The 26,818-nt window shown below is 39.9% G+C and overlaps 1 protein-coding gene across 1 annotated transcript in view; it reads right to left on the bottom strand.

The window, feature by feature from the left end:
- The window catches only part of LOC126237859 (uncharacterized), an 89,889-nt gene extending 65,444 nt beyond the window's left edge, over nucleotides 1–24,445 (bottom strand). Inside the window, exons 1-2 of the mRNA XM_049947753.1 lie at nucleotides 24,309–24,445; nucleotides 4,702–4,801 (exon numbers count right to left, since the gene is read on the bottom strand). Of these exons, the coding sequence (XP_049803710.1) occupies nucleotides 4,702–4,785 (84 nt within the window). The 5' untranslated portion in view covers nucleotides 4,786–4,801; nucleotides 24,309–24,445. The remainder of the gene's footprint in view (nucleotides 1–4,701; nucleotides 4,802–24,308) is intronic.
- Nucleotides 24,446–26,818: the final 2,373 nt, after the last annotated feature.

Here is a 26,818-nt window from a genome sequence, read left to right as displayed (position 1 = left end):
ATCTACATCTACATGGATACTCTGTAAATCACATTTACGTGCCTAGCAGAGGGTTCATCGAACCACCTTCACAATTCTCTATTATTCCAGTCTCGTATAGCGCGCGGAAAGAATGAACACCTATATCTTCCCGTACGAGCTCTGATTTCCCTTATTTTACCGTGGTGATCGTTCCTCCTTATGTAGGTCGGTGTCAACAAAATATTTTCGCATTCGGAGGAGAAAGTTGGTGATTGCAATTTCGTGAGAAGATTACGTCGCAACGAGAAACGCCTTTCTTTTAATGAAGTCCAGCCCAAATCCTGTATCATTTCTGTGACACTCTCTCACACATTTCGCTGGTGTGACCTAGTCTTGAGCACCGCTCGAGTGATTGAGATCTGCAACAAGTCGGATTAAAGGAAGAAACAGAAACAAATTAGAAGCGGGCTGCTAGATTTGTTGCCTGTAGGTTCGAACACGGTGCAAGAGTTGCGATAATGGCTCGAGAACTTAAATGGGGATCCCAGGAGGGAAGGCGATGCTCTTTTCCAGGAACACCACTGCAAAAATTTTGCGAATCGGCCCTTGAAGCTGACTGCAGAACGATTATATTGCCGTCAACATACATATCGCATAAGGATCGCGAAGATAAGATACGAGAAATGAGGGCTCATACGGAGTCATATAGAAGTCGTTTTACCCCGCTCTATCTGCGAGTGGAACGGGAAAGTAAACGACTAATAGTGGTACTGGGTACCCTCCGCCACGCTCCGTTAGATGTAACAGCAACCGAATACCCTTATAATAATCGTTAACGGTTAATAACAGTTGACGCTTCATGCAATCTGAACAAACAAGGTATACATATAGCGGAGGGCGCTAGCTATCATCAGAAACCCCCCCCCCCCCCCCCCCTTCCCTCTCCCGACGCACTCAGCCTTCCACCCACCAACTCACACACATATATACACGCAAATGTATATATATAATTATTATGTGCTTTGTATCATTATATTAGTGTATATGTGCCTGATCATCGTATTTTCCTCGCTTAAACAGAACATGAATGTACCAAGTCGTTCTTTATGCGTTAACCTTACCCTGTGTAACATGTGTATAACTTATTGCATGAATTCTATTATAATTAATGACATAATCAATTCTTCCCGTATTAAAGGCTCTCGTCTCTTGAAAGCGATATTTTAAATGTAGTAATTGTTACTACCGTTGAACAGAGCGCAAAGAGACACTTCTGTTGAACAGGGCACCTTTATTTTTTACTCTGTTTAGCAACAATTTATTTGTCATTTATCATCAAAAAGTGTGATCATATTTCTTATTTTATTTAATTGTACGTAAGCCATCAGGCATAGGAAAACATGTATGTATGACTGAGAAAGAAACAATTTTCATTTAACATACACGTTACAATTGTAATTTACATTTACTTTGAGTGGTAATCTCGTACTGTATTTTATGTTCATTGTTAATTTTGTTAGGGAAACCGAAGAATACAAGCTCGAACGGCTCGTAGCTCCTGGTCATTCTGAGGCCCACAGGAACTCTGTGGCACGGGAGGTTTGCAGATCGATCTTGGCCATAACTTGACTATTGGGGACCAAATACCATGGATTTAGGACTTCTGAAACGATCGATCTTGGGCGGCAAGCGGCCTCTGGAATATTAAACTTCTAAAAATTTCTTATCAAATCGGACTTAGAATCAGGAAGCCAGTTAGAACTATAACATTTCGCAAAGGCTAATTACTTTCGGCTGCAATCTAGAATTGTTATTGTATAGACTGCGGGAGCCTAATCACGATTACGTGATTTCCGATATGTTGATCGCCAAGGTGAAGCTCATTTACTTATTCACTAGCAAATATTTTATGTTTGTTTCAACGGAACGGGATCAGTGCTGTGTAAATACTAAGTGGAGAATCTGCTACGACTTAAAATACACACTCATGCCACCTTCAATGTTCTGATAAATTTTGTGATTTTTTTTCGTGGTTAAACATGTTTTGAAGTATCACCATTTTGACTGATGTGTGCTTTAACTGATCGAATTAATAATCCGTTGATTAGAATATAAACGTTCTGGAGTTGGCTACATCAATTATTCAGGAGTATTTAAACTTTTTAACGTTTTATTAATATTTAAGTTATGCAAGTTGCATCTATTTCAGTTCGCATTATTTGATTATGCTTAGTTAAATTTGACCAAATAATCACAGGATGATACTATTGTTTTAGAGAGTTTAGCTGCTGGACAAGAAAACAGACAAGTACCCCTCTACCCTACGATAATGTCGAGCTAATGTTCCAAATAGAGCCGTGTATCGCCCAACTTCCTCTAGCGCTTAATCTTGTCAAAGAGATTTATTTAGTAAGCAACATTATGATCGGTACGTCGCATACATACACCATTGCAGATCAAACATTTCTGTGATATCCAAAGTCTAAAGTTGCACTTACAAGTCATTAACAAAAGTCCACATCTTGAGGGCATTCCTTTCCAAACATGTTTCTAAGGGCAGAAAGCGTGTGAAGTGATACATCATTTAGTAAAACAATAATGTTCGTTCACATAAAGCGTTCCACCAACGGGCCTGGAAACTGTAACAGTCGTATGTAGCTATCTGTTAAGACATCGAGCAAACCAGAGCAGTTACTGCGTGTCCGGCAGTTTTGATAAGATTTAAGTGGTTACCCAAGTAACTTTAGGCCAATGTCTACTCATTAGTTCAGTCCCATATTCTTTGCTTAGTGCGTTGTGACATGTGAGGTTATAAGTACGGGAGGGAAGATGGAAAGGTGAAACATGGTAGCAATACCGAATGAAATCAAGGAGTATAACTCACTTGGTGGTTGATTCTCGGTGATGTTAGCTGTGGAATCAACTACCAGGGACATTACACAAGTGCTGAACAGTTTTATAGCAAGGGGTTCGCCAGGCTCACCATCCCATCTCGTAGACAGACCGCATGACATATCTTCCTCGCTTGAGTCGTTTAGGAGAGATTTGGGAGATAGAGCTACAAACACCATCTCTTCAAGCAGTTTTATTTGGTTTTCCTAAATCACTTAAGGCCAGTACTGGAATTTTTTATCGATACCAGGCGACGACCTGTCTTTTCCCTCATCCCTGGACAATTTCCTAGAGGCCGACGACACTTTAACTTTCCTTGCACGTCCAGATACATGATTAATTGGTGACACATTCCGGGATATCACAAGGCGAGTGACATTATGTTCATGGCGCAGGGTGTGTCTACATTATTAAAGCCTGCAGATACGAGCTCTACAGTGGCGTTGGGCTCGGAACACAGAAAATGTAGCAATATTTTCTCGGTATAGGGCGAATTCCCTATATTTTTTGCGAAATTACTGCGTTTGGACAATAAATATTGTAACATTAACTGCGTAACGTTTTTTCGAAGCTGAGACGATGAATGGCATGTACAGATATAGGTAACAGTAAACGTTATGATGGCGGAGAAACAGCGATGTTAAACGTTCGCCCAGCTGTTTTATTTCGGACGTTCCAAAAGTTTCTCGTTTACGTTACACTTCTCGTACACGAAATGCATCTGAATAGAACAACTTATCTTGACTCGGAGGCCAGTTCGTAAAAAAAAGGCATCTGAAGGTTGGAAATGCGATTGCCTCCTGTACGCAATTTACCGACTCTCTCGTTGGCGTCTCCTTCAGGTGCTGTGACCTGTAGCCTTGTGTGCTCGCACTTAATCTGGACAGCAGCTAGAAACCAGGCAGCGAGCATACGTAGGAATTCTTCTGGAAGGAGACACCTATTTCATAGTCGATGTATTGTACACAAAATGGAACCATCAGCAGGTCAAGGAGTCTCAAAACATTTTATCTTCCATTGTCGCCCAATGTTTTGAAATTACATAGTAGACATAGGTAGCTCTGAATCAGTAACACTTTTAAAAAACTACTGAAAATTAATGACAAACAGCATAACAGGAAACAAGCTAAGTTCTATTGATGCATTTTATGCTAACGCTACTTTCTCTTGGTTAGGAAAGTTACAATCCTTCTAGTGAAAGGAAAGTAAATTTTCAGGTACTACACTTCTAATGCATCTCTTCGTTAGTCCTGCGGTAAACTGTGACAATCACACCAAAATTCTGCATGTACTAACCGATGGCGCAGGCTATCAGTCAGTGACTACTAGGCCTCAGTTTATGTTGAGTGGAGCTAGGAGTCTACCAGTGTTTTTCATATGTGCCACATGAATTCCATCCTTTATGCTTAGTATTTTGTATTTGACATGACAATTTAGAGCAAGCGAAATCACCGTTCATCCAGATGTGTGTGTGAAAAAAGTATATTGTACATTGTAACTCACAGCCAAGCTGAACAGCAAGTCAGTTCATCTTTAATTAGCGCTCTACTCCTACTATTCAGAGTGCCCACTTCCTGCTTCGAATAAAAACGACTCAGTCCTGTCACCAGGACAGGAGGGTACCACTTGGTCAGTTATAGCAAATCATTTGTAAGGGGCAATATCATGTGCCCAAAGTTTAACGGACATGTAATAACAATTTTTGGTTTCTGGCTGGAAAATATTTCAGTTCCTTTAATTGTGAGATGTACAATAATTTTTTTTTTAGAACGGGGTGAAATGTTTTCTGTATATTTAGTTCCTTTTTTCTTGGATTGTGTATATATATCCTGTATTCGCGCTACTTACTATTCCCAGAGCTCCAATGATAATGCTGCCCCTCTTGAGAGAACAACCACAGCAGCATTGCTTCAGCATAGGTAGCCTCCCCATAACTGCCGAGACCAACCTGAAAAATATGACCAGAGTTTGTACTCAGAAAATGTATGAATTGCATCGAGTACAGATACAATAATAAGAGATTAGGCGGTTAGTGATAGCTACTTTCATTGTGAGCTGTGAAGCAGTTTTCTTCCGTTCATTGGTGTAAATTTTCTTTGTTCCATTGCTGCATGCAAACTATGTGGCAATGTCTGACTACAATTTATCACAAAATAAGGCAGAATTGCTTTGAAGTGATTGTAATTTATATGATAATTATATTTTAGATAAGAAGATATCTCAGAAACGTTCAGATATGTTTCTGTTAAATCAATAGCGTCCAAAAAGCAGACGTTTTTGTATGTGAGTCGACGAAAGACTTCTTCTCATGATATGGTTTCAGGCCAGTCGAGTTACATATTTCAAGAACATCCTGGTACAAAATTTACACCTAGGTGGGCCAAATAAGAAACACCATGAAGATCACTAGAACTGACACCCATGATGCGAGAAGAGAAGAAAATGGATGATACTCTGCTTTTTTGAATAGGTGTCTTTCATAGTATTTTTTTCTCCTGTTGAATACTGCAATTTAAGGGAGCTTTAAGGAAGGCGCTCTTACCTTTTACTGACATAGCATCCTCAGAAGCGCTTGGCGTTTATTACTCGTTTTCAGATGTTTTGAAGTGTCTACTTTCCTTCGTTGCCAGCAGTAAGTGCTTAAAAAATTTCTATGAAGGCAATTTGCGTGAAGTGCTGCGGAAATAAAGTGAAGTGCAAATAATGCAAATACAGCAGGAGATTAAGCAGGTTCGTAAAATTTATCCGCACAGGGTGAGAGTCAGGTCCAGGTTGTTAAATTAAAACCTCTACTGGCGTTGAGGAAAAGACTGTTAGATTTAAAATATGTAAAAAAGAGTAATAAGTCCCCAGTGATGACGCTTCGTCAATAAAAACGTAACGTGTCTGGATAGTACAATTTTTACTCTTTAAAACGAGGAAAAAAAGTAATAACTGACAATGGAAGGTGCTGTGGGCTGCATTTCAGTGAATTCAGCTAAGTCCCAAGAATCTATGGTTAAGTTAAATAATTATTTCTCCTTAAGTACTGAAGGTGATAATGCGTCAGGAATAGAATGTTACGAATACCTAACTATGATCTGATAATGCCATCACTAACATGGCTGTAAGGGTTTAGAACTCTTGTCATGAGCATGAGGATGAAATTCCACATCTCCTCTTGCTTCAATTCTCTCCAGATGTGACTATTGTTTAGCAACAGTGTTCTGCACTGAAAAATGTCCATGTGCACATGCTCCTAGGACCGCTTTAAATAAAATTCTACAGTGCGTATGAAGACGTTCTTGTTTAAAACAAACAAACGTTTCGGCGACTGTTTCCAGTAGTATGCACCGAACTGCCAGAGAGTTCGGAATTGATTTTATTTTTGGCGTAAAAGCGACGTCAACGCACTAACTACACTGAAAGCCTGAACTAACAATTCTAAACAAAATAAAATATGCATTCGACCAGTCAGTTGTCGGCGGGCAGTGTTGAGTAGTGGGCTTGCGATCGCAGTTTGTCAACTTTACTGTGTCACAGACCACAATGGAGCAAAATCGAGTGTTCAAGACATGTTTTGTGGAAAAGTGTGTGCGAGGTTTACCCTGTACACTTTGACTGTCGGGCAACTGACATTAAAGCCACTGTGATGCACAAATTGAACAACATTCTATAGAAGGACTGTACTGAAAATTTCACATGTTTGTATGAAGGTTCTGTTCGTCATATTCAACTTTGTGTGTGTATGTGTGTGTTTGTGTGACAGAGAGGGAGAGAGAGAGAGAGGGGGGGGGGAGGAGATTGTTTAGAACATCTGAAGCATTAAATGCACCTCTTAGCGTCTGTCTACTTTTTATTAATACAGGGTTGTAGCTTTTTGGAGTGACGGGGCACACTATTATGCTGATAAAAGCAACTTTCAGCAGCAGCCTAAAACATTGATATTAATTAATGATCTTATCAAACATAATTTTGTGGAAATTAAAAGCTCGATACCCTGCAAGAAATGGAGCAGTTAATGCAGGGCATCCCAAATCTTTAGGTTCAGAATTGTACGAATGGTGGCAATGCTAAAGTGAGCAGCCTGAGGTAAGGAAATTGTTTTCATTGACACAAACAACTCGTAGCTTATACCAACAGCTTCAGTTCTTAGCAGCTGCTCAAAGCGATAACTGCCTAGCGTGCGTTGCACTGGCATGCTCACGGCTGTTGTGCTGACGAGTCTTCTGTTACCTGATCCAACATCTTATCTTCAAATTCTATAGTTGCAACGAGCCTTTGCCGAGAACCGTTGTCGGCCCACCCTCTGCTACCTGGAAGTTACACTTTCTCGCAAGTTTTTATCCATGGAGATAAAGTTCTTCGAATTAGAGGGAAAGCTGTTTCCAAACATTTCTCTGTAAATTTATTTGACTGTCCGTCGCTGTATCCTGTAATTAGCAATGTTCCGGCAACCAGCCATGAACTGTAAATATTATCAGACTGGACACACCAGCGAAGACGTGCATTGCTTTTCAAAAGAGCACCTCGAACATTAGTTCAATGGGAGGACTGTTTATTACGAATGATAAACAGTAACAATCACATCCCTCACACGCGTTACTCGTTCAAGGCCCTTTACCCACAGAAAATCAATTACGACTCTTTGGTTCCCGTACAGTATTTAAGTGATATCGTCTCTAATGCTTCACCCTATTTATTTGTAACACCTTGATCCGAGGAACGGTGTTCAAGCCGATGGCATACTGTTCGTGGTATACAGGTACATAAACATATCGAATGATCAAACTGACTTATTGTAAAACACAACCCTACACACCATGTTTGGAGGAAGTATAAATTACTTTGTGAAATCACTTTAAAGTTTGGTGTGAACTAAATAATAAAGATACATAAAACTCTCAGCGACTTCAGGCCAATTGTATCATAAGTTGGACTTCAAAATTTCGTTCTAGATTTTTGCTCCATGTGTCTCATGACAGTACAATTTGTAAGGTCCTTGTTGAACAAGTAAGTAGAACATGTAAGAAGAGCAGCGACGTTTCAAGAAGAAAGGAAGGAAGGTTAAGATTTAACGCCCTTTCGACAACGAGGTCATTAGAGACAGAGTACAAGCTCAGAAGAATTCAAGAATGGGGAAGGAAATTGGTCACGCCCTTTGAAAAGATCGATCCCTGACTTTGCCTGGAATGATTTAGGAAAATCAACGGAAAATCTAAATCTGATAGGTTGGGCACATATGTGAGCCGCCATTCTCGCGATTGCGATTCCACTCTCTCCACCTCTCTCGGTAGCGATGTTTCTGTCGATCGACTTTAATTAGCGCTGGGCTGCTGCAACGGTGCCCAGTTGACTTGTTGGGACACGCTACACTTGCAGACAATCTTAATAATGCAGTCTCTCTGAGAGCGGTGAGTGGGGAGTCTGTCATTAAGTATATTTCTAAAACATATCTTCCGGATAAAGACTGGAAAAGCTTTCGTTCAATTTATTCCCACCACTTTGTGTAATGGCGCGATTAAACAGTGCGTTGAATCAACAGTTTAACGAGAGAGTATTTCTCCAAAATTCTGTCACTATGAGCGATATTCCAATATAATTTTTCACTATGAAAAGCAATCGATAACATAATGGGGAGGCGAACAGCTCCCTCGTTTTGAATACAGAATCCTGAACTACTGGCATATATCTGCATCTCATTCACACAACAGGTGCCGGTAACACGTTCAGTATTTCCGTTTGCAAAACGACGTAACGATCGTTTAATGACATGACGTACACATGGATTTAAACGTAGATATAGTGAGTTGTTAAACACACGGGTAATCAGACAAACGCAAGGAGAGAGACAAAGAGGTAGAGAGAATTTTATGTGCCTTTATCTTCAATTTGTATAGCGTCTACTGCGTAAAATATGTTGCTGTTTCTGGTCTATTATTTCCTTTTCTTAAGCAACGATTTCTCTTAAATGTTCCCATTAAGACCGTTTGTACCTTATATTGAGTAAATTAGTTCTTTCTACCAAGTGTGTTCTTTACCATGCATACTTTCCTGCTTTTCTTTGCAGATGGACTATTATTGTATTATTATTATTATTATTATTATTATTATTTTCCCCCTATGTAGCTCCTTTAACAGTAAAATGTTTCATTCAGTCCACTTTCTTCTGTGTATATTATGGAAACCGGGATATCAATACTGCAATTCGTAGACAATGCAGTGTAAGTATGTATGACATTACATGAAACTCCATCAGCAAGTTTACCCAGTCATCGCTTGATTTTATTTAACGTATTTAAAAGACGCGTGTAGGTAGTGAAGAACAGGCGTTATTTTAAATAAACAACGCCAATTTAGGGAAAGATGTGACAAGTTCGTACTGAAAATTAAGGCTGGGGGTCTGCAAATGCTATTGAAATTTAGCACACAATGTTTACGTCGGCGATATGACGTCATCTAGCGAGATACAGTTATAAAATTCTTAGAAGAAAGTTCTTAATCAGCGTATTGCATTAAGAGCTAGATCAAAAGAAACTTTGAAGTCGGATGTATTTACATAGACTTTTGTAATAAGTGTATGACATTTGCGGGTTTTTGATAAAATATGTTAATTTTCTTTGTTATGTCTTTAATATAAACCAGTAGGGTCCCAACCTTTTTGAGATCATTACCCCTGAGTGCAGTCAAATATTAGCTTGTACCCCTCTACACTCTCCACACTACTATAATTGACATTTGAACTTAACTAAATTGTACAATGAAAAGATTTTTACTTTTAAAATGATACATTTTGTTTTTGTAGGTGTTTCATTAAACCAAGACTGATGAGTCAGTGAGACGATTGGTACAGCTTGTTTCTAACGATTTTACTTCTGAATGACAGAGACTGGAAGATTTCAGGCTGTCAGTGCTTTGTGTTTGACCACTGCCAGTAATAACGACAAATAATAATAATGATAACACAATAATAATAATCCTGTGTGGAGCACTATAGTAGCCATTATGTAGTTACCGTTGCCCTGTACTGTCAATTAGATCGTTTATCTGTTTCAAAATAAGTGATGAAGCCATTTCTGATAGACAATAGAAATTATTTACAACTCTGAAGAGAAAGTTTATGATATATTTTGCATGTGTAATGTTTATGTCTTACAGCACAAAGTACATGTGTGATGTGTGGACTGTGTGACATAGATGTTGTTCATATATTCAGTTTACAAGCTGTAACCTATACCGCATCGTGTCACTCCTTAATGCTAGTATTTAACAAAAAGTAATTACTGATAAATTATGTAGTAAATATTAGAGTCTTGTAAAATTATGATAATAGTAACGATCTTTTAAAATTAATTTAGTTTAATGACTGAGACAAAATCATAAAATTTCATTGGGCCCCTCAGGAGGTACTTCTCTCCAGGTTGGGAGCCACTGATCTAAACAATGGTTTTGAGGAGAAACGAATCAACATATGGTTCAACTGATTTGTGCATAGTTCATTTAGTTCTTAAAAACAAATAATACTGAAACTAACACAAGGAAATGCTATTGAATTTCCATTTATGTAATAAAAACCTTGAATCGAAGGTTTTTTTCATTTCACTGGTAACTTAGCTTATTGTTGACCACATATTTTTCTTTTTATTCAGCACATATTTCTTATTCGATTAAGAAAAAAGTAAAAACAAATAAACATTGCAATTTTCTGTCAGAATAGTCGATATTCATGAGTCAGTTGCTCTGAGCTTTAAATGGAGCCCACCATTATCAACAGTACGGATAATTTGCTCTGAAGAATCTTGTCGCAGAACACTCTGTTGACGTCCCACCACTTCACGCAACCTGCTTTGACGCTGCCTCATTATTACTGATTCTGCCATGATTTTGTGAACATAACGTAGAGTACTGGAATACTTTCAGCTTCAGTTGATTTTATTCTCCGATTTGAAGCGTGGCAAGACAGGACTTGTTTCCAAATTCTTAACTGTTTTTATGTTCAGTCGGAGGCAATCAGTGGCATTTCATTTATACATTACTTGTGAAAAGATGATAATGTCGAGTGAGGTTGTGCATGACCCAAATAAACAACCACGATGACGGGGTAGGTATCAGATCTGTCGGGGCCAAGTTCCTTGAGAGGTGGGTATTCGGTGAACCTTGTCGTACTGACAATCCGAGTTTCTCGATTCGAGACCCCGAGTGATTTTTAAGTAAGTAGAAAGCAAAGAGTAATTTGGGTGAGAGTGAGCAAGTACGTAGCTTCGCGAGGGGACGAATGAAGAATCTTTAGAAGATAACAGTGGTGTTGGAAACTGGTAAAAATTAAAAATTAACCTGGAGGTAAGAAATGATTGTGCGATGAGAAGAAGCATTCAGAGGAAAATACAGTAAGGAAGTTTCGTTCGGATTTACGTAGTTGAAGTGTTCAAGATTTACAATCGCGTGTGCAGGATGAGGATCGGTAAATGTTGTATACCATGTTTCAAATAGAACTTAAGGGATTTTCAAGGGACAATTTCCAGAACGGCTCTAGCCTGCCGAATTAGTAGTGTACTGTATATGTATGAGTATCATTGTCAGTCCGGACCGAAATTTGTTAGGTTCAAAATGCTTTGCACTACAGCTGTATCAGAATAACTGTCAATTGTGTACGGGAAACTTGCGACAACCCCACGAAGAGCGAGCCAGGTCGCACCTTCTGTTTCCTTCACCGTTGTCAAATCTTATTGTGGCCGAGCGAGATGAAGCAGTGGGTAGCACACTGGACTCTCATTCAGGAGGACGACGGTTCAAACCAGCGTCCGGCATTCTTGATTTAGGTTTTTCGTAATTTCCCTAAATCGTTTCAGGCGAATCCCGGGATGGTTCGCTTGACAGGGCACGGCCGACTTCATTCCGCGTTCTTCCCTAATCCGATGGGATTGATGACTTCGCCTTTTGGTCCATTACCGCAAATCAACCAATATCTTATAGTGGATTACTATTACGGCAGCTAATACAGCTATTGTGATTCGTTTTCGTCATATGCTCCATTTCTGTCAGCAATTTGTTTTTCTAATACATAAAAGATTGCCTCCAGCATTCTCAGTGCTGTCCAACACAACCATCGCACTTCTTCTCGGTTCAGAGTTTTAAATTTTGAATTTATTCCTTGGTCAAGCGGCTGGAATTTCTAGAGGGTCCTCGAAAGTAAAAAAATAAAATTATCGGTATCCAGATGCAACCGTCTAGCAACTTGTTTCAGGCACTCATTGAATTACGCTGTTGTCATCCAGGAATTTTTGTTAGAATTGATCCGATACCCTTGAAACATCTGTGGCCACTAGTCTTCGCTATCAATGTTGTTTTAGTTTTTGAGAATCGTCCATTTTCACGTTAGTCTTTCTTTGTCATGTTCTCCCCCACGAGAGTCTTCTTCTTTGTAATTCCATGTTTGGTAGCGAAGACACTCGAAAACGAAATCCCATTTCATCGGCACTGAACAGTTTAAAACGATTTTCTAAATACTCTAGTAATCCATCCCCCAGTAGTGGCGAAGAATTCTTCAAGAAACGAAAACTCAGCATGCCTGGCTGGCTATCTTCCTCCATGCGACACTTTTCTTTTCTGCAATCCTGTCTTCCTGTTTCAACAACGTAGACGACGGAATCACGATAACAGCCACTACATCCTTTTATTTACTTATTCAACAATTTGCTATTTTTCTGTGACAGTCAACCAGGCGTAGTTATTTGAAGTCATTTTCACAGCTGATTTATGAGCTCTAGCTTTTTACGCACCAATGAATAAACAGAGTAATCTCATGAGTAGTTAAATAACTAAAAAATTACCGAAAGAACTGACGAAGCGATTAGAATTATCGAGTATTAGATAGCCATTGAGTTAGAAGTATGTAATTTGTGGGCATTTTTCCGAGGTGCAGTTGTTGTTGTTGTTGTGGTCTTCAGTCCTGAGACTGGTTTGATGCAGCTCTCCATGCTACTCTATCCTGTGCAAGCTTCTTCATCTCCCAGTACCTACTGCAACCTACATCCTTCTGAATCTGCTTAGTGTATTGATCTCTTGGTCTCCCTCTACGATTTTTACCCTCCACGCTACCCTCCAATGCTAAATTTGTGATCCCTTGATGCCTCAAAACATGTCCTACCAACCGATCCCTTCTTCTAGTCAAGTTGTGCCACAAACTTCTCTTCTCCCCAATCCTATTCAATACCTCCTCATTAGTTACGTGATCTACCCACCTTATCTTCAGCATTCTTCTGTAGCACCACATTTCGAAAGCTTCTATTCTCTTCTTGTCCAAACTGGTTATCGTCCATGTTTCACTTCCATACATGGCTACACTCCATACAAATACTTTCAGAAACGACTTCCTGACACTTAAATCTATACTCGATGTTAAAAATTTCTCTTCTTCACAAACGATTTCCTTGCCATTGCCAGTCTACATTTTATATCCTCTCTACTTCGACCATCATCAGTTATTTTACTCCCTAAATAGCAAAACTCCTTTACTACTTTAAGTGTCTCATTTCCTAATCTAATCCCCTCAGCATCACCTAATTTAATTTGACTACATTCCATTATCCTCGTTTTGCTTTTGTTGATGTTCATCTTATATCCTCCTTCCAAGACACTGTCCATTCCGTTCAACTGCTCTTCCAAGTCCTTTGCTGTCTCTGACAGAATTACAATGTCATCGGCGAACCTCAAAGTTTTTACTTCTTCTCCATGAATTTTAATACCTACCCCGAATTTTTCTTTTGTTTCCTTTACTGCTTGCTCAATATACAGATTGAATAACATCGGGGAGAGGCTACAACCCTGTCTCACTCCTTTCCCAACCACTGCTTCCCTTTCATGTCCCTCGACTCTTATAACTGCCATCTGGTTTCTGTACAAATTGTAAATAGCCTTTCGCTCCCTGTATTTTACCCCTGCCACCTTCAGAATTTGAAAGAGAGTATTCCAGTTAACGTTGTCAAAAGCTTTCTCTAAGTCTACAAATGCTAGAAACGTAGGTTTGCCTTTTCTTAATCTTTCTTCTAAGATAAGTCGTAAGGTCAGTATTGCCTCACGTGTTCCAACATTTCTACGGAATCCAAACTGATCTTCCCCGAGATCCGCTTCTACCAGTTTTTCCATTCGTCTGTAAAGAATTCGCGTTAGTATTTTGCAGCTGTGACTTATTAAACTGATAGTTCGGTAATTTTCACATCTGTCAACACCTGCTTTCTTTGGTATTGGAATTATTATATTCTTCTTGAAGTCAGTGGGTATTTCGCCTGTCTCATACATCTTGCTCACCAGATGGTAGAGTTTTGTCATGACTGGCTCTCCCAAGGCCATCAGTAGTTCTAATGGAATGTTGTCTACTCCCGGGGCCTTGTTTCGACTCAGGTCTTTCAGTGCTCTGTCAAACTCTTCACGCAGTATCTTATCTCCCATTTCATCTTCATCTACATCCTCTTCCATTTCCATAATATTGTCCTCAAGTACATCGCCCTTGTATAAACCCTCTATATACTCCTTCCACCTTTCTGCCTTCCCTTCTTTGCTTAGAACTGGGTTGCCATCTGAGCTCTTGATATTCATACAAGTGGTTCTCTTCTCTCCAAAGGTCTCTTTAATTTTCCTGTAGGCAGTATCTATCTTGCCCCTAGTGAGACAAGCCTCTACATCCTTACATTTGTCCTCTAGCCATCCCTGCTTAGCCATTTTGCACTTTCTGTCGATCTCATTTTTGAGACGTTTGTATTCCCTTTTGCCTGCTTCATTTACTGCATTTTTATATTTTCTCCTTTCATCAATTAAATTCAATATTTCTTCTGTTACCCAAGGATTTCTATTAGCCCTCGTCTTTTTACCTACTTGATCCTCTGCTGCCTTCACTACTTCATCCCTCAGAGCTACCCATTCTTCTTCTACGGTATTTCTTTCCCCCATTCCTGTCAATTGTTCCCTTATGCTCTCCCTGAAACTCTGTACAACCTCTGGTTCTTTCAGTTTATCCAGGTCCCATCTCCTTAAATTCCCACCTTTTTGCAGTTTCTTCAGTTTCAATCTGCAGTTCATAACCAATAGATTGTGGTCAGAATCCACATCTGCCCCTGGAAATATCTTACAATTTAAAACCTGGTTCCTAAATCTCTGTCTTACCACTATATAATCTATCTGATACCTATTAGTATCTCCAGGATTCTTCCAGGTATACAACCTTCTTTTATGATTCTTGAACCAAGTGTTAGCTATGATTAAGTTATGCTCTGTGCAAAATTCTACAAGGCGGCTTCCTCTTTCATTTCTTCCCCCCAATCCATATTCACCTACTATGTTTCCTTCTCTCCCTTTTCCTACTGACGAATTCCAGTCACCCATGACTATTAAATTTTCGTCTCCCTTCACTACCTGAATAATTTCTTTTATCTCGTCATACATTTCATCAATTTCATCATCATCTGCAGAGCTAGTTGGCATATAAACTTGTACTATTGTAGTAGGCATGGGCTTTGTGTCTATCTTGGCCACAATAATGCGTTCACTATGCTGTTTGTAGTAGCTAACCCGCACTCCTATTCTTTTATTCATTATTAAACCTACTCCTGCATTACCCCTATTTGATTTTGTATTTATAACCCTGTAATCACCTGACCAAAAGTCTTGTTCCTCCTGCCACCGAACTTCACTAATTCCCACTATATCTAACTTTAACCTATCCATTTCCCTTTTTAAATTTTCTAACCTACCTGCCCGATTAAGGGATCTGACATTCCACGCTCCGATCCGTAGAATGCCAGTTTTCTTTCTCCTGACAACGACGTCCTCTTGAGTAGTCCCCGCCCGGAGATCCGAATGGGGGACTATTTTACCTCCGGAATATTTTACCCAAGAGGACGCCATCATCATTTAATCATAAAGTAAAGCTGCATGTCCTCGGGAAAAATTACGGCTGTAGTTTCCCCTTGCTTTCAGCCATTCGCAGTACCAGCACAGCAAGGCCGGTTTGGTTAATGTTACAAGGCCAGATCAGTCAATCATCCAGACTGTTGCCCCTGCAACTACTGAAAAGGCTGCTGCCCCTCTTCAGGAACAACATGTTTGTCTGGCCTCTCAACAGATACCCCTCCGTTGTGGTTGCACCTACGGTACGGCCATCTGTATCGCTGAGGCACGCAAGCCTCCCCACCAACGGCAAGGTCCATGGTTCATGGGGGAAGCGAGGTGCAGTATAACTACTTTATTTATCGGGAAATTCGACTTATCGAGTTTCGATTTATCTACAATCGAGTGTATACGCAAAATGCTTTCAGTGAGCTCTTCCCTTTCTAGAGCCTGTGTAAGAAACACGTGATGTAAATATCGTCACATATGATTTTAACAGAAATCACTGGGACACTTGTAGGAAGCTTTCTGCGATGAACAAAGTCTGAAAATTACTGAAAAATCAGAGTATTATCACTTTGCGACAACAATTGGGTCTTGTACAGTAAATTGGGTGAGTGGAGGTCAAACACGCGGTCTGTTTGTGCGGTCGGCGCGCAAGAGCGGGCACTGCTGATAACCTTTGACATCGGGTGCCACCACTGATGTGATCCGTTGGAAAACCCAAGCGATCCGGCTCCAGTCCTCATACGTAATAGTAATCAGACTTTGTAAAACCTATTAGTGTAATTTGTGACAAAGTTTGACATAAATGAACACAAAATCTGTTCATATAATTTCGCCTTCAGTCCCACCCACAGATTTACTGTTATCGAAGTACACTGATGAACAAAAATGTCGAAACACCAAGAAGGAGTTGTGCGATGAGGCTGAAAGGAGTCTACTGGGGCACACTTGTATGTGGCACCCGAATACCACAGTAATATTAATGTAAATTAAAATGAAACTAGTATATTACAAACGATGTATGTTTGTAATAGGCTTTAGGAAGTGGATCGCTGGCTGTACACGACAGCAGAGCCAAAGATATTGTTCCTGGTCTGAGATTGTAGTGTTGGAGCACAGTTGTAGGCACCTGTCTGTGAATGAAAGAGGATGGTATAGGCAGTTTTTGTGGTATGTTTTGTGAAGCCACCAAGTGTCATATTAATGTAGGAATTACGAGAACATGTAAACAGAAGTCTTCTCGCAAGTAAGGACGACATAAATTCCATACTAAATGACTCCACCATGCTTTGGCCGTATCCTGTGTCGAAAAATACGGATTCACTTAACAAAATTCGTGAAATTCTTTCTTTTCGTACTACAAGAAGATTATGTCACTATGAAATTATAGACATTGCAGTTAACAATATAAAGCATGCACCACAACGCCGCAAACGTCAGCAAAAACATGTAACCTCCAGGAATTTCACATAGGACAAAAGGTGTTGGTACGCACTCACTACCTATCCAATAGAGGAAAACGTCGTTGCACTAAATTTGAGCTTTTATATTCTCGACCTTTTAAGATACGTAACCTTCCCCATCCCAATGTGATTCATACTGAAACTTCACGGACAAGAAAATCGCGAGGCGATCATCACGTCAGCATCGTCAAGCACCTTAATAACTTTTGCTTTGGTTTATTTCACGTTGCTAGATAGAATTTTGATGGTCCCATACCACAGCTATTTATTTTCCGCCTTTCAGCCTGGTATATAAAATATTTCGGTACTTTTGAGGAACGATGATATTTGGCATTTGTTCTGCAGAAGTCGTTATTTGCAATACCAGTAAATCTCAGTTTATGCTTATTTTAGTTTTACATGCTAGTCCACATAACTATAAAGCACACCAGACCTTTTAATTGACACACTACCTATGCTTGCACAAATTCTATAAGTACCTTGTTTTCACTTTTCCTTGGTTTTTCAGCATTTTATTAGCTGGCGACGTGCCCGGCACGGAGAATCTTGCAGGTCGGTTCTCTTACGGTAAGTTTACACCTTGCGCATTTCTCTGTTTTCATACCCATGTACGTGAAAGCAACAACTGAAAGCGACACCATTTAGTTTGAAATGTGTCAAGTGGATCACATTCCTTGGGTGGACTGAGTGCTACAAACTGTAGCTCAAGCATTATTTTTCATAATTAGAATTGGTGTCCTTTTTGTACACAGCATTTATATATCCTATATTCTTTTATTTCTGATGGTATTTTGTCTTTGCTGACATCATGTAATGTGCTACTTTAATGTGCTTCTCCTCTTTGCCATTATTGCACATCCTATACAAGATATTATTACTACCAAAATGTATGCCATTGACTGATGAATTATAATTACATTTTTTGTTAGGTTAGTCACTCTTTGTATTTTATAATTTTGCCATGTGTCATTTATGTCCAGTGTCGTGCTCTAATTTGCTATATATCTTTTGTACTTGATGATGTCAATAATTTACTTACTTTAACCTATGTAAATTTAAGAAATCAATGTACCCTGTAACTCATGTCCATTGCATATACTCATCCATTTCGTATATTTTGCTGAACCAATGTATTGAAGTCTCATTGTATCCGAAAGAGCCATTATGTTGATGTCTAATGAGCGTTCATGCACTGAGCTGCACTACTGTAATGAGGATCATATTGATGATTCTTCTATAATGATTTTGTAAGATGTTAATATGTATTTTGTGTGTGTTGCGTACTGTCTAGGAAAATATATGTCTCACCTTGTGACACATGGTTGGAGATGTTTGTGGAACACTGTCACAGAAGCTTTGCACCTAAAAACGCTTTTTCACCATTCCTTATGAGGTTGTATATGATACTGCCTTCTCATGTTAGCAGGCATGACTGCCTTTTTTTTTTCAGGTTGATAATCACATTTCCAAGTTCCACTATTTCTGCAGTTCACCCTCATCTTTGCACATTTATCTCATGATTTACTGTGACAGGTTACATTTATCTACTCTGTAAGCTGTTTTGTACGTTTGTCTTCAAGCTTGCATATATTATAATCACATTTTTTTCTTTGCTTTGGCTATAGCAGTTCTTGACTCAGGACGAATGACAATTGACTGTTAATCACTTTCTTTACATATCAAGTGCACTCTCCTTATCTACCATTCACATGTCCTTCCATGTAGACATGAACATTTTTAGAGATGTAGGTCATTTTATAGATAGTTTCATGAAGCCCCGAGGGTGCTATACAACCTATAAATATTGTGTCTTTACTCATACAATGGCATACTTTGATTTTATGATACTATTTGTCTAATACGTACTCGCACAGAGTCATACTCTTGTATAATACTGCTATTTATGCACTTCGTTCTTGAAAAAACCATATCGAGCTACATATTGCCCTTATGAATTATGGATAGGCTTCTGAGTTCCATATACTGTTATAGGTAAATGATAGTTTTGATACTTTCTCAGCTTTGATGTTTATTTCATGTAAAACCAGGCCACTTGGAGCCTCAAACATTTTAGCTATAAGCTCTGCATTTATTTTATGTTAAAACTAGACGACTTTGAGCCACAAAGATGATTTCTATCACAATTTATAGCTACTAAGATCAACATTTAAGTTTGTAGGAAGGCAACTTCGAGCCTCTGATTGATATTTTCTATACAATTATTTGAAATATTAAAATTTGCATGTATACCAATTACAATGTCACCTGGAGCCATTCCATTCTTTATTTAATATTAGGTTTTCTTAAGAAATTATGTCACTTTATTGCATGTACAAGGCCACTTAGAGCCACAGTATAATGTTATGAACTAGTGATGTTCTCTGTCATGTTAGGTTATACTAGTGCATAATCGGCAGCCCCATGCCACACTTATTGATGTTGGCTTATTCTGAGTTCACTTCCAATTTTGCCTATTCACTCTGATGTAATGCGCTGTTGTGTCATCCAGTCTACAATTTAATTAGTATACTGAACTTTCTCTCATCAGATAGATCACTCGATGTTGAGATAGGTGGAAATGACCATTTTTCCCTACCTTACCTTTGTTACCTTTTCATAGTTTCCATTATCCGGTGTCCTACCTCTGTTCATGGTACTGGAGCAATTTATTACTGGTATAACTGACTGTATATGTTTTTTCTCAGAAGAATCTCCACTATGAAGAACAGTGATGATGCAAATCACCACATTACTGTCATATGATAATTGACAACTATGTTTTCTAATAATTTGTTGCCGAGTACCTATTGTATTTCTGTACATAACTGAAGCAAATAATACGGAGATCGGTTGTCTTCGTGCTCTGAACGCAATCCACATTGGTCACTACTCATTTGTTGAACCTGCACAATACAAAGGAAACGGAATTTATGATGCATTCACTTCAACATACTCATAGGTTTCAGCCATGACTCTTGTTTTCCCTTGCCCAGTCCTATACCATCATCTTCATGGTCAGGATTGTATACCGACATTGCTTTATGTGATGAACTTGTCAACAATCTTGCTTACGAGACAATTTACTCATAATATAACCAGATTATGATTAATACTACTGCACCTATGCACTACCAATTCTTTCACGTTTAATTATGTTATACAGTTACATTTTTTGTACAATCATTGTTACTTTATAATGATCCTTAGGACTACACTGTAATGGTCTTATACTACTCAAGATTTCTACTTATCAGTAGTGGGATAAATTTACCACACATTTGTTGTACAGGGTACTTACAAATATGTGCCAAATTTGTTAAAGACCGCTGGAGGGTTGTGACAGGAGTCTACTGGAGGACACTTGTACTTGTGGCACCCGACTACGACAGTAATATTAATGTAAATTAAAATAAAACTAGTATGTTATAAACGATGTATGTCTTTGATAGGGTTCATAAAATCGATCGCTGACTGTGCACGATCGCAGAGCCAAAGATACTGTTTCTGGTCTGAGATTGTAGTGTTGGCGTAAAGAGCACTTGGCGCACAGTTGTCGGTAGCTGTTTGTGAGTGGAAGAGGATGGTGTAGGCAGTTTTTGTAGTGTGCTTTGTGAAGCCACCAGGTGTTAGATTAATGTAGGAATTACGAGATCATGTAAGCAGAAGTCTACTCACAAGCAAGGTAAATATGTTAAAGAATTATGATTTTCGTTTTGCAGCGCGTTAGTATAGATGAGTAATTTTTGAGTAAAAAGGCTAATTAGATATTTCACTTTTATAAGGTTTCTAAGATTTGTTAGCAGAGCTAGATCTAATTTGCTGATTTGCATTTATGCTGGTTTAGTGAGGTTAGATGATACTTGCTGTACAAATCTTATTGTCCGTGAATCATTTAGTAAATATGATGTATTTTTCTGACTAATGTAACTTCAATTGTTAGATGTTTTGGAAAGACAAACATAGCTTGCAATATAACTTTGCTAAAAATCTCAGTGTTAGTAATTCACCACAATCACTACCGCCCCCCCTGTCCAGGTCACATATTTTCAAAAGAAGTTGGATTTTTCTTAAAAATTTTCATTTATCAGCCAAAAGAGTTTCATATACATTTCAGAGTGTTAGGGCCAACATTGCAACTGCTGAGCCTGTAGCTATAATTTTTTTTTTTTTGTTAGAGACCAAAATATATCGCGTTCCACTCTTTCTGGTTTAGAGGTAAGGCAAAATAAATATTTTTATGCACTCGCCATCATTCAGTGTATTTCATACAAAGCAGAATAATTTTACTAAATATTCAAAAGATTTCTTAATTTAAAAGACCGTTACAATGCAGATCAGGTTTGCTTTAAATGGACGCTGTAGCGGCTGTGAGCGTTAGTAACCTTTGAAGTTGTACGTGGTGAGTTCTTATTAGTCAAGAATGCCTTAAGGTGACGAAGACGCCATTACCAAATCAAATGACTCTGAGCACTATGGGACTTAACATCTGAGGTGATCAGTCCCCTAGGACTTAGAACTTCTTAAACCTAACTAACGTAAGGACATCACACACATTCATGCCCGAGGCAGGATTCGAACCTGTGACCGTAGCGGCCGCACAGTTCCAGACTGAAGCGCCTAGAACGGCTCAGTCACTGCGGCCGGCACGCCATTATCAACATCTCACTAAGTTTGAACGGAGTCGATTGATAGGGCTACGAGAAGCTGGATGTTTTCTTATGCGATACTGCAGAAATACTTGACAGGAATGTAGCCACTGTGCATGATTGCTAGGCGCGAAGGTCACGAGAATGTACAGTCGCAAGCAGACTGGATTCCAGACGGCCACGTGGCACTACCAAGAGCGAAAACCATTGTGTTGGGTGTATGGATCTGTCGCATCGTACCGCATCTACAGCTGCAGTTTTAGAAACAGTTGGCAGCACAGTGACCCAGCGAACTGTTAGAAATCGGTTAGTTCAAGGATACCTCCGAGCCAGACGCCTTGTAGCGTGCATTCCACTGACCCCAAACCACCGCCATTTGTGACTTCAATGGAGTCAAGCGAGAGCTCTTTGGAGGGCAGGGTGGAGGTCTGTTGTGTTTTCCGATGAAAGCTGGTTCCGCCTCGGTGCCAGTGATGGGTGTATTGGTTGTAAGAAGGCCAGTTGGGTGCCAGCAATCAACCTGACTGCGTGTTAGACACATTGAACCAACACCTGGAGTTATGGGCTGAGGTGGTATTCCTTATAACTGCAAGTTTGTACGTCATTGTGGGGATTCTACCTGTTGTGCTGCCATTCATGAACAGCACTTCAGAGGGTATTTTTTGGGTTACATGCCGCTGTTGTAACCCAACACTCTCTACAACGTGTCGACATGTTGCCTGGGCCTGCTAGATCAGCAGATCTGTCTCCAATAGCGGACATATGGGACATCATCGGACGACAAATCCGGAGTCATCGACTAACAGAATTAACCGTCCCTTTACTGACCGACCAAGTTCAGCAGGCATCTGACATCCGCACCTGTACAACACAATGCATGCACATTTGCGTGCTTGCATTCAACATTCTGGCGGTTACGCTAGTTATTAACGTACCAGTATTTTACTTTTGCAATGGCTTCTCTCCCGCTTACATTAACCTGTGACCTTGGAATGTTAATCTCTAAAATACGTTACGTAAAGTAATTTCATCACTATAGCCGCGCGGGATTAGCCGAGCGGTCTCAGCGCTGCAGTCATGGACTGTGCGGGTGATCCCGGCGGAGGTTCGAGTCCTCCCTCGGGCATGGGTGTGCCTGTTTGTCCTTAGGATAATTTAGGTTAAGTAGTGTGTAAGCTTAGGGACTGATGACCTTAGCAGTTAAGTCCCATAAGATTTCACACACATTTTCACACACATTTTTCATCGCTATAGGTCAATTATTTTTTGGTATTGCGATTTTTTCCGTCAATGTAGTTCTCATATAACAATTACCCTATATTCCACTAAACACTCACATGGATAAATATAATTCGAAATCTTGCACGTAAGTGAATTGCATTATTAGGCCACGAAGAAGTACATTATACAGGACTGGATAGTGCAGAGAGTGTAAATGTGGTGCTTCACAGTTTTGATGACGGGAAAATATTGTTGATCGCCATAATTTTCGGATTGGCTGATGGAAGAGACGAAAAACGAAAGAAACAAAACAAAAGCTGACAAGTGCCAGTAGAACTTGACCTCTTAGGGTTACCTAAAAACTTAAGAACGTCCATAACTCCACTACAGGTTTTTATGAATGAGTTTATGAGTATCAAAATATGTGACATAAATGGTCGTGAAGTCTGAGTGCATTAACGCGGAAAGTAAAATTTGTAAGGCATCAAGGCACCGTAGACGTCAGTACGTAACATAAATTTCAAGTGGATAAGTGTAGCAGTTCTTGAGAAATAGGGGGTTAACAGTCGGACAGACCGACAACATGTGATCCTATAAGGGTTCCGTTGTAACCGATTGAATTCTTGTTTCGTATCATTAGAAGAAAGTTATGTTTACATTCGTTGAATGCCGATGACGTAAACAAAAATAACCAGTGGATCTTAATATATCAAACCCACGACAGCTAAAAATGCTCGAAAATTTCCTTTCGGTGACACTGAATAGCTGAAAGCAGTTTAAAAAATTGCCATCAGTATAGATATACGAGATCTGTGAGTTTAAATTGAGATGTAAGGTACTTACTTACTTGTTTCACACATAATTTGAACGATTTACTTATGGGAATTATGTGCAAGGAGTCAGTTTATAGGTTCAATCCCGACACAACCTGTCCTTCGCTTTATATATATAGACTTCAGGGTACGGCAGATCAAAATATCGCGAAATAAAATTTTTGACATGGGACGATATTGAACGTCTCTTCGCTCTGGTTTTCAGATCCTAACAACCGTTTCATATGAGAGTGACAATATGGTTGACGGCAAACACAGATGTGTGGTAGAAAGCGGGACGAATACATTCGCGCGTGCACTTGCACGTTGCTCTTGTAGCTTCAAAGACAACTGATCCTATCTGACGACCTACCAACAATGTTGCTGGATTTCACAGAGAATATCTCATTGTGGGTTGAGACGTTAGTGAAGAAGATGAGCGTTACCTGGGTCCGCGTCGCTACTGCAGCTGTGATGGAGGCCGGTCTGCGACTGCGTGAGGCTACTTCGCTGCTCCTCAGCTGGGTCGCTGTGAGTCACCAGCCCAGCCTCCAGCTGCGGTGCGGCGCCTGGCGGTCGCTGCAGCCGCCAGCATTTGCGTCAAACTCCCCGAAACGCTGACAATTTTCCTGCAGCTGCATCTGGGCCCACAGGGATTTCTTCCTAGAAAACAGCCGTGGCTCCTATAGCTTCCTGCCGCGTAACTTAAGAATTGTTTTGTGCTACGACGTTGTTACTTGTGGTGAAACATTTTACTGTACCGTCTACCTCGGAATAATCAAATAGAAAGTTCACATTGTGACATCGTTACACATTGCTTCAGGTGATTTTTATAAATCGAGGTATCTCGTATTCGCCACACAACTTGGTACTAGCCATCCCGGTATTTCGCCAATATTCAGTCCTGATACTCCGCGGTGAAGCACCAGAACATGCCTACAACTTTAAACGCACACTATTTACACACCCGATTTCCAACAGCATCTTGGAACCCTTAAAATCAATGAAAATACACATTTACCTCCTTATATCTTTAACAAAATCGGTTCATGAAACGTCCTGCCAGATTAAAACTCCGCAATATCCTTTCTTTCAGGAGTGCTAGACCTGCATGTTTCGCAGGAGACCTTCTGTAAAGTTTGGAAAGTAGGAGACTAGGTACTGGCGGAAGTAAAGCTGTGAGGAGGGGGCGGGAGTCGTGCTTGGGTAGCTCAGTGGTAGAGCACTTGCCTGCGAAACGCAAAGGTCCCGAGTTCGAGTCTCTGTTCAGCACAGCACACAGTTTCAATCTGCCAGGAAGTTCATATCAGCGCACACTCCGCTGCAGAGTGAAAATCTAATTCTGGAAAATCGGTTCATATTAAACACATTTCCCCTCTTCTTCACTTCTGCCAAAGCTCCTTTCCAACAGCTTTGTTCGAGATCTTATTAGGGGTCGCACACCCCTCTCCTCGCTAAAACATGACAAGAGGTTCAGGCTACCTTTTCCCTTGCACGAATAAATACGTACTCCATCCCTCACCTTCAAAATCTCTTTTCTCTCATTTAGTTAAATTTACTATCATCGTCTGGAAACCGTTAAGATCAGTGCAAATAGTCAACAAAATCGACTTTTACTTGTTTAAAAATTCATAATGAACCATTCGTATTTAAATGTATAAAACAAATGTGTTCTCAAGGTCTTTTAATGCTGAAAAACAATTTTAATATATTATAAACATTTCGGCTCTAGTGGGGTAAATATTACTACGAGAAAGCAGTGGGAACGCAGTGGTGACATTGGATAAAATTAGACCTTGCAACTCCCTTCCTCTCATCCTTCTCCACTCCTTTTGCACTCCTCTCTCCTTACCACCAGTGCGTAAAGGACTTCGAGATGGAACCGACTCTGAATGGTGCGAAAAGTGGCAGTTGACGCTAAATAACGAAAAGTGTGAGGTCATCCACATGAGTGCTAAAAGGAACTCGTTAAACTTCAGTTACACGATAAATCAGTCTAATCTAAAAGCCGTAAATTCAACTAAATACCTAGGTATTACAATTACGAACAACTTAAATTGGAAAGAACACATAGAAAATCTTGTGGGGAAGGCTAACCAACGGCTGCGTTTTATTGGCAGGACACTTAGAAAATGTAACAGACCTACTAAGGAGACTGCCTACACTACGCTTGTCCGTCATCTTTTAGAATACTGCTGCGTGGTGTGGGATCCTTACCGGGTTGGTCTGACGGAGTACATCGAAAAAGTTTAAAGAAAGGCAGTACGTTTTGTATTATCGCGAAATATGGGAGAGAGTGTCACAGAAATGATTCAGAGTTTGGGCTGGAAATCGTTAAAAGAAAGGCGTTTCTCGTTGCGACGGAATCTCCTCACGAAAATTCAATTACTAACTTTCTCCTCCGAATGCGAAAATATTTTGTTGACACCGACCTACATAGGGAGAAAGTGTCACCACGATAAAATAAGGGAAATTAGAGCTCGTACGGAAAGATATAAGGGTTCATTCTTTCCGCGCGCTATACGAGATTGGAATAATAGAGAATTGTGAAGGTGGTTCGATGAACCCTCTGCCAGGCACTTCAATATGATTTGCAGATTATCCATGTAGATGTAGATGTAGATGTAGACTCCATCCTGCATATAGGTACGTGCTCCCCAGTAACTGATATTTGCGCGCCGCCTAAGCAGTCCTGTTGGCGGTATCACCTGCAGTAGTTGTTTACAAAATTGTTTCCATCATGCACATTGTTACATCACAGCACATTTGAGAGGGCAGATATTTCTGTCCATTGTTAAAACTACGATAGTAAGCCGTTGCACTGGTTCTTCCACCACTTCTGCCCTTGGAAACGGACTTATTCCACCGTCAAGGTAGTTCACTGAAGTCCTTTCTTGCTCAGCTGATTACGGTCAGTTGTTTGCTGAGAAGTTTAAATGTGTCAAGGTGCCAGCAA

This window comes from Schistocerca nitens, chromosome 1 (assembly GCF_023898315.1).
Source record: "Schistocerca nitens isolate TAMUIC-IGC-003100 chromosome 1, iqSchNite1.1, whole genome shotgun sequence".
In the NCBI taxonomy this organism is placed as follows: Eukaryota; Metazoa; Arthropoda; class Insecta; order Orthoptera; family Acrididae; genus Schistocerca; species Schistocerca nitens.
The sequence above is the reverse complement of the archived record's forward strand: the minus strand, read 5'-3'. Positions and strand labels throughout refer to the sequence as shown.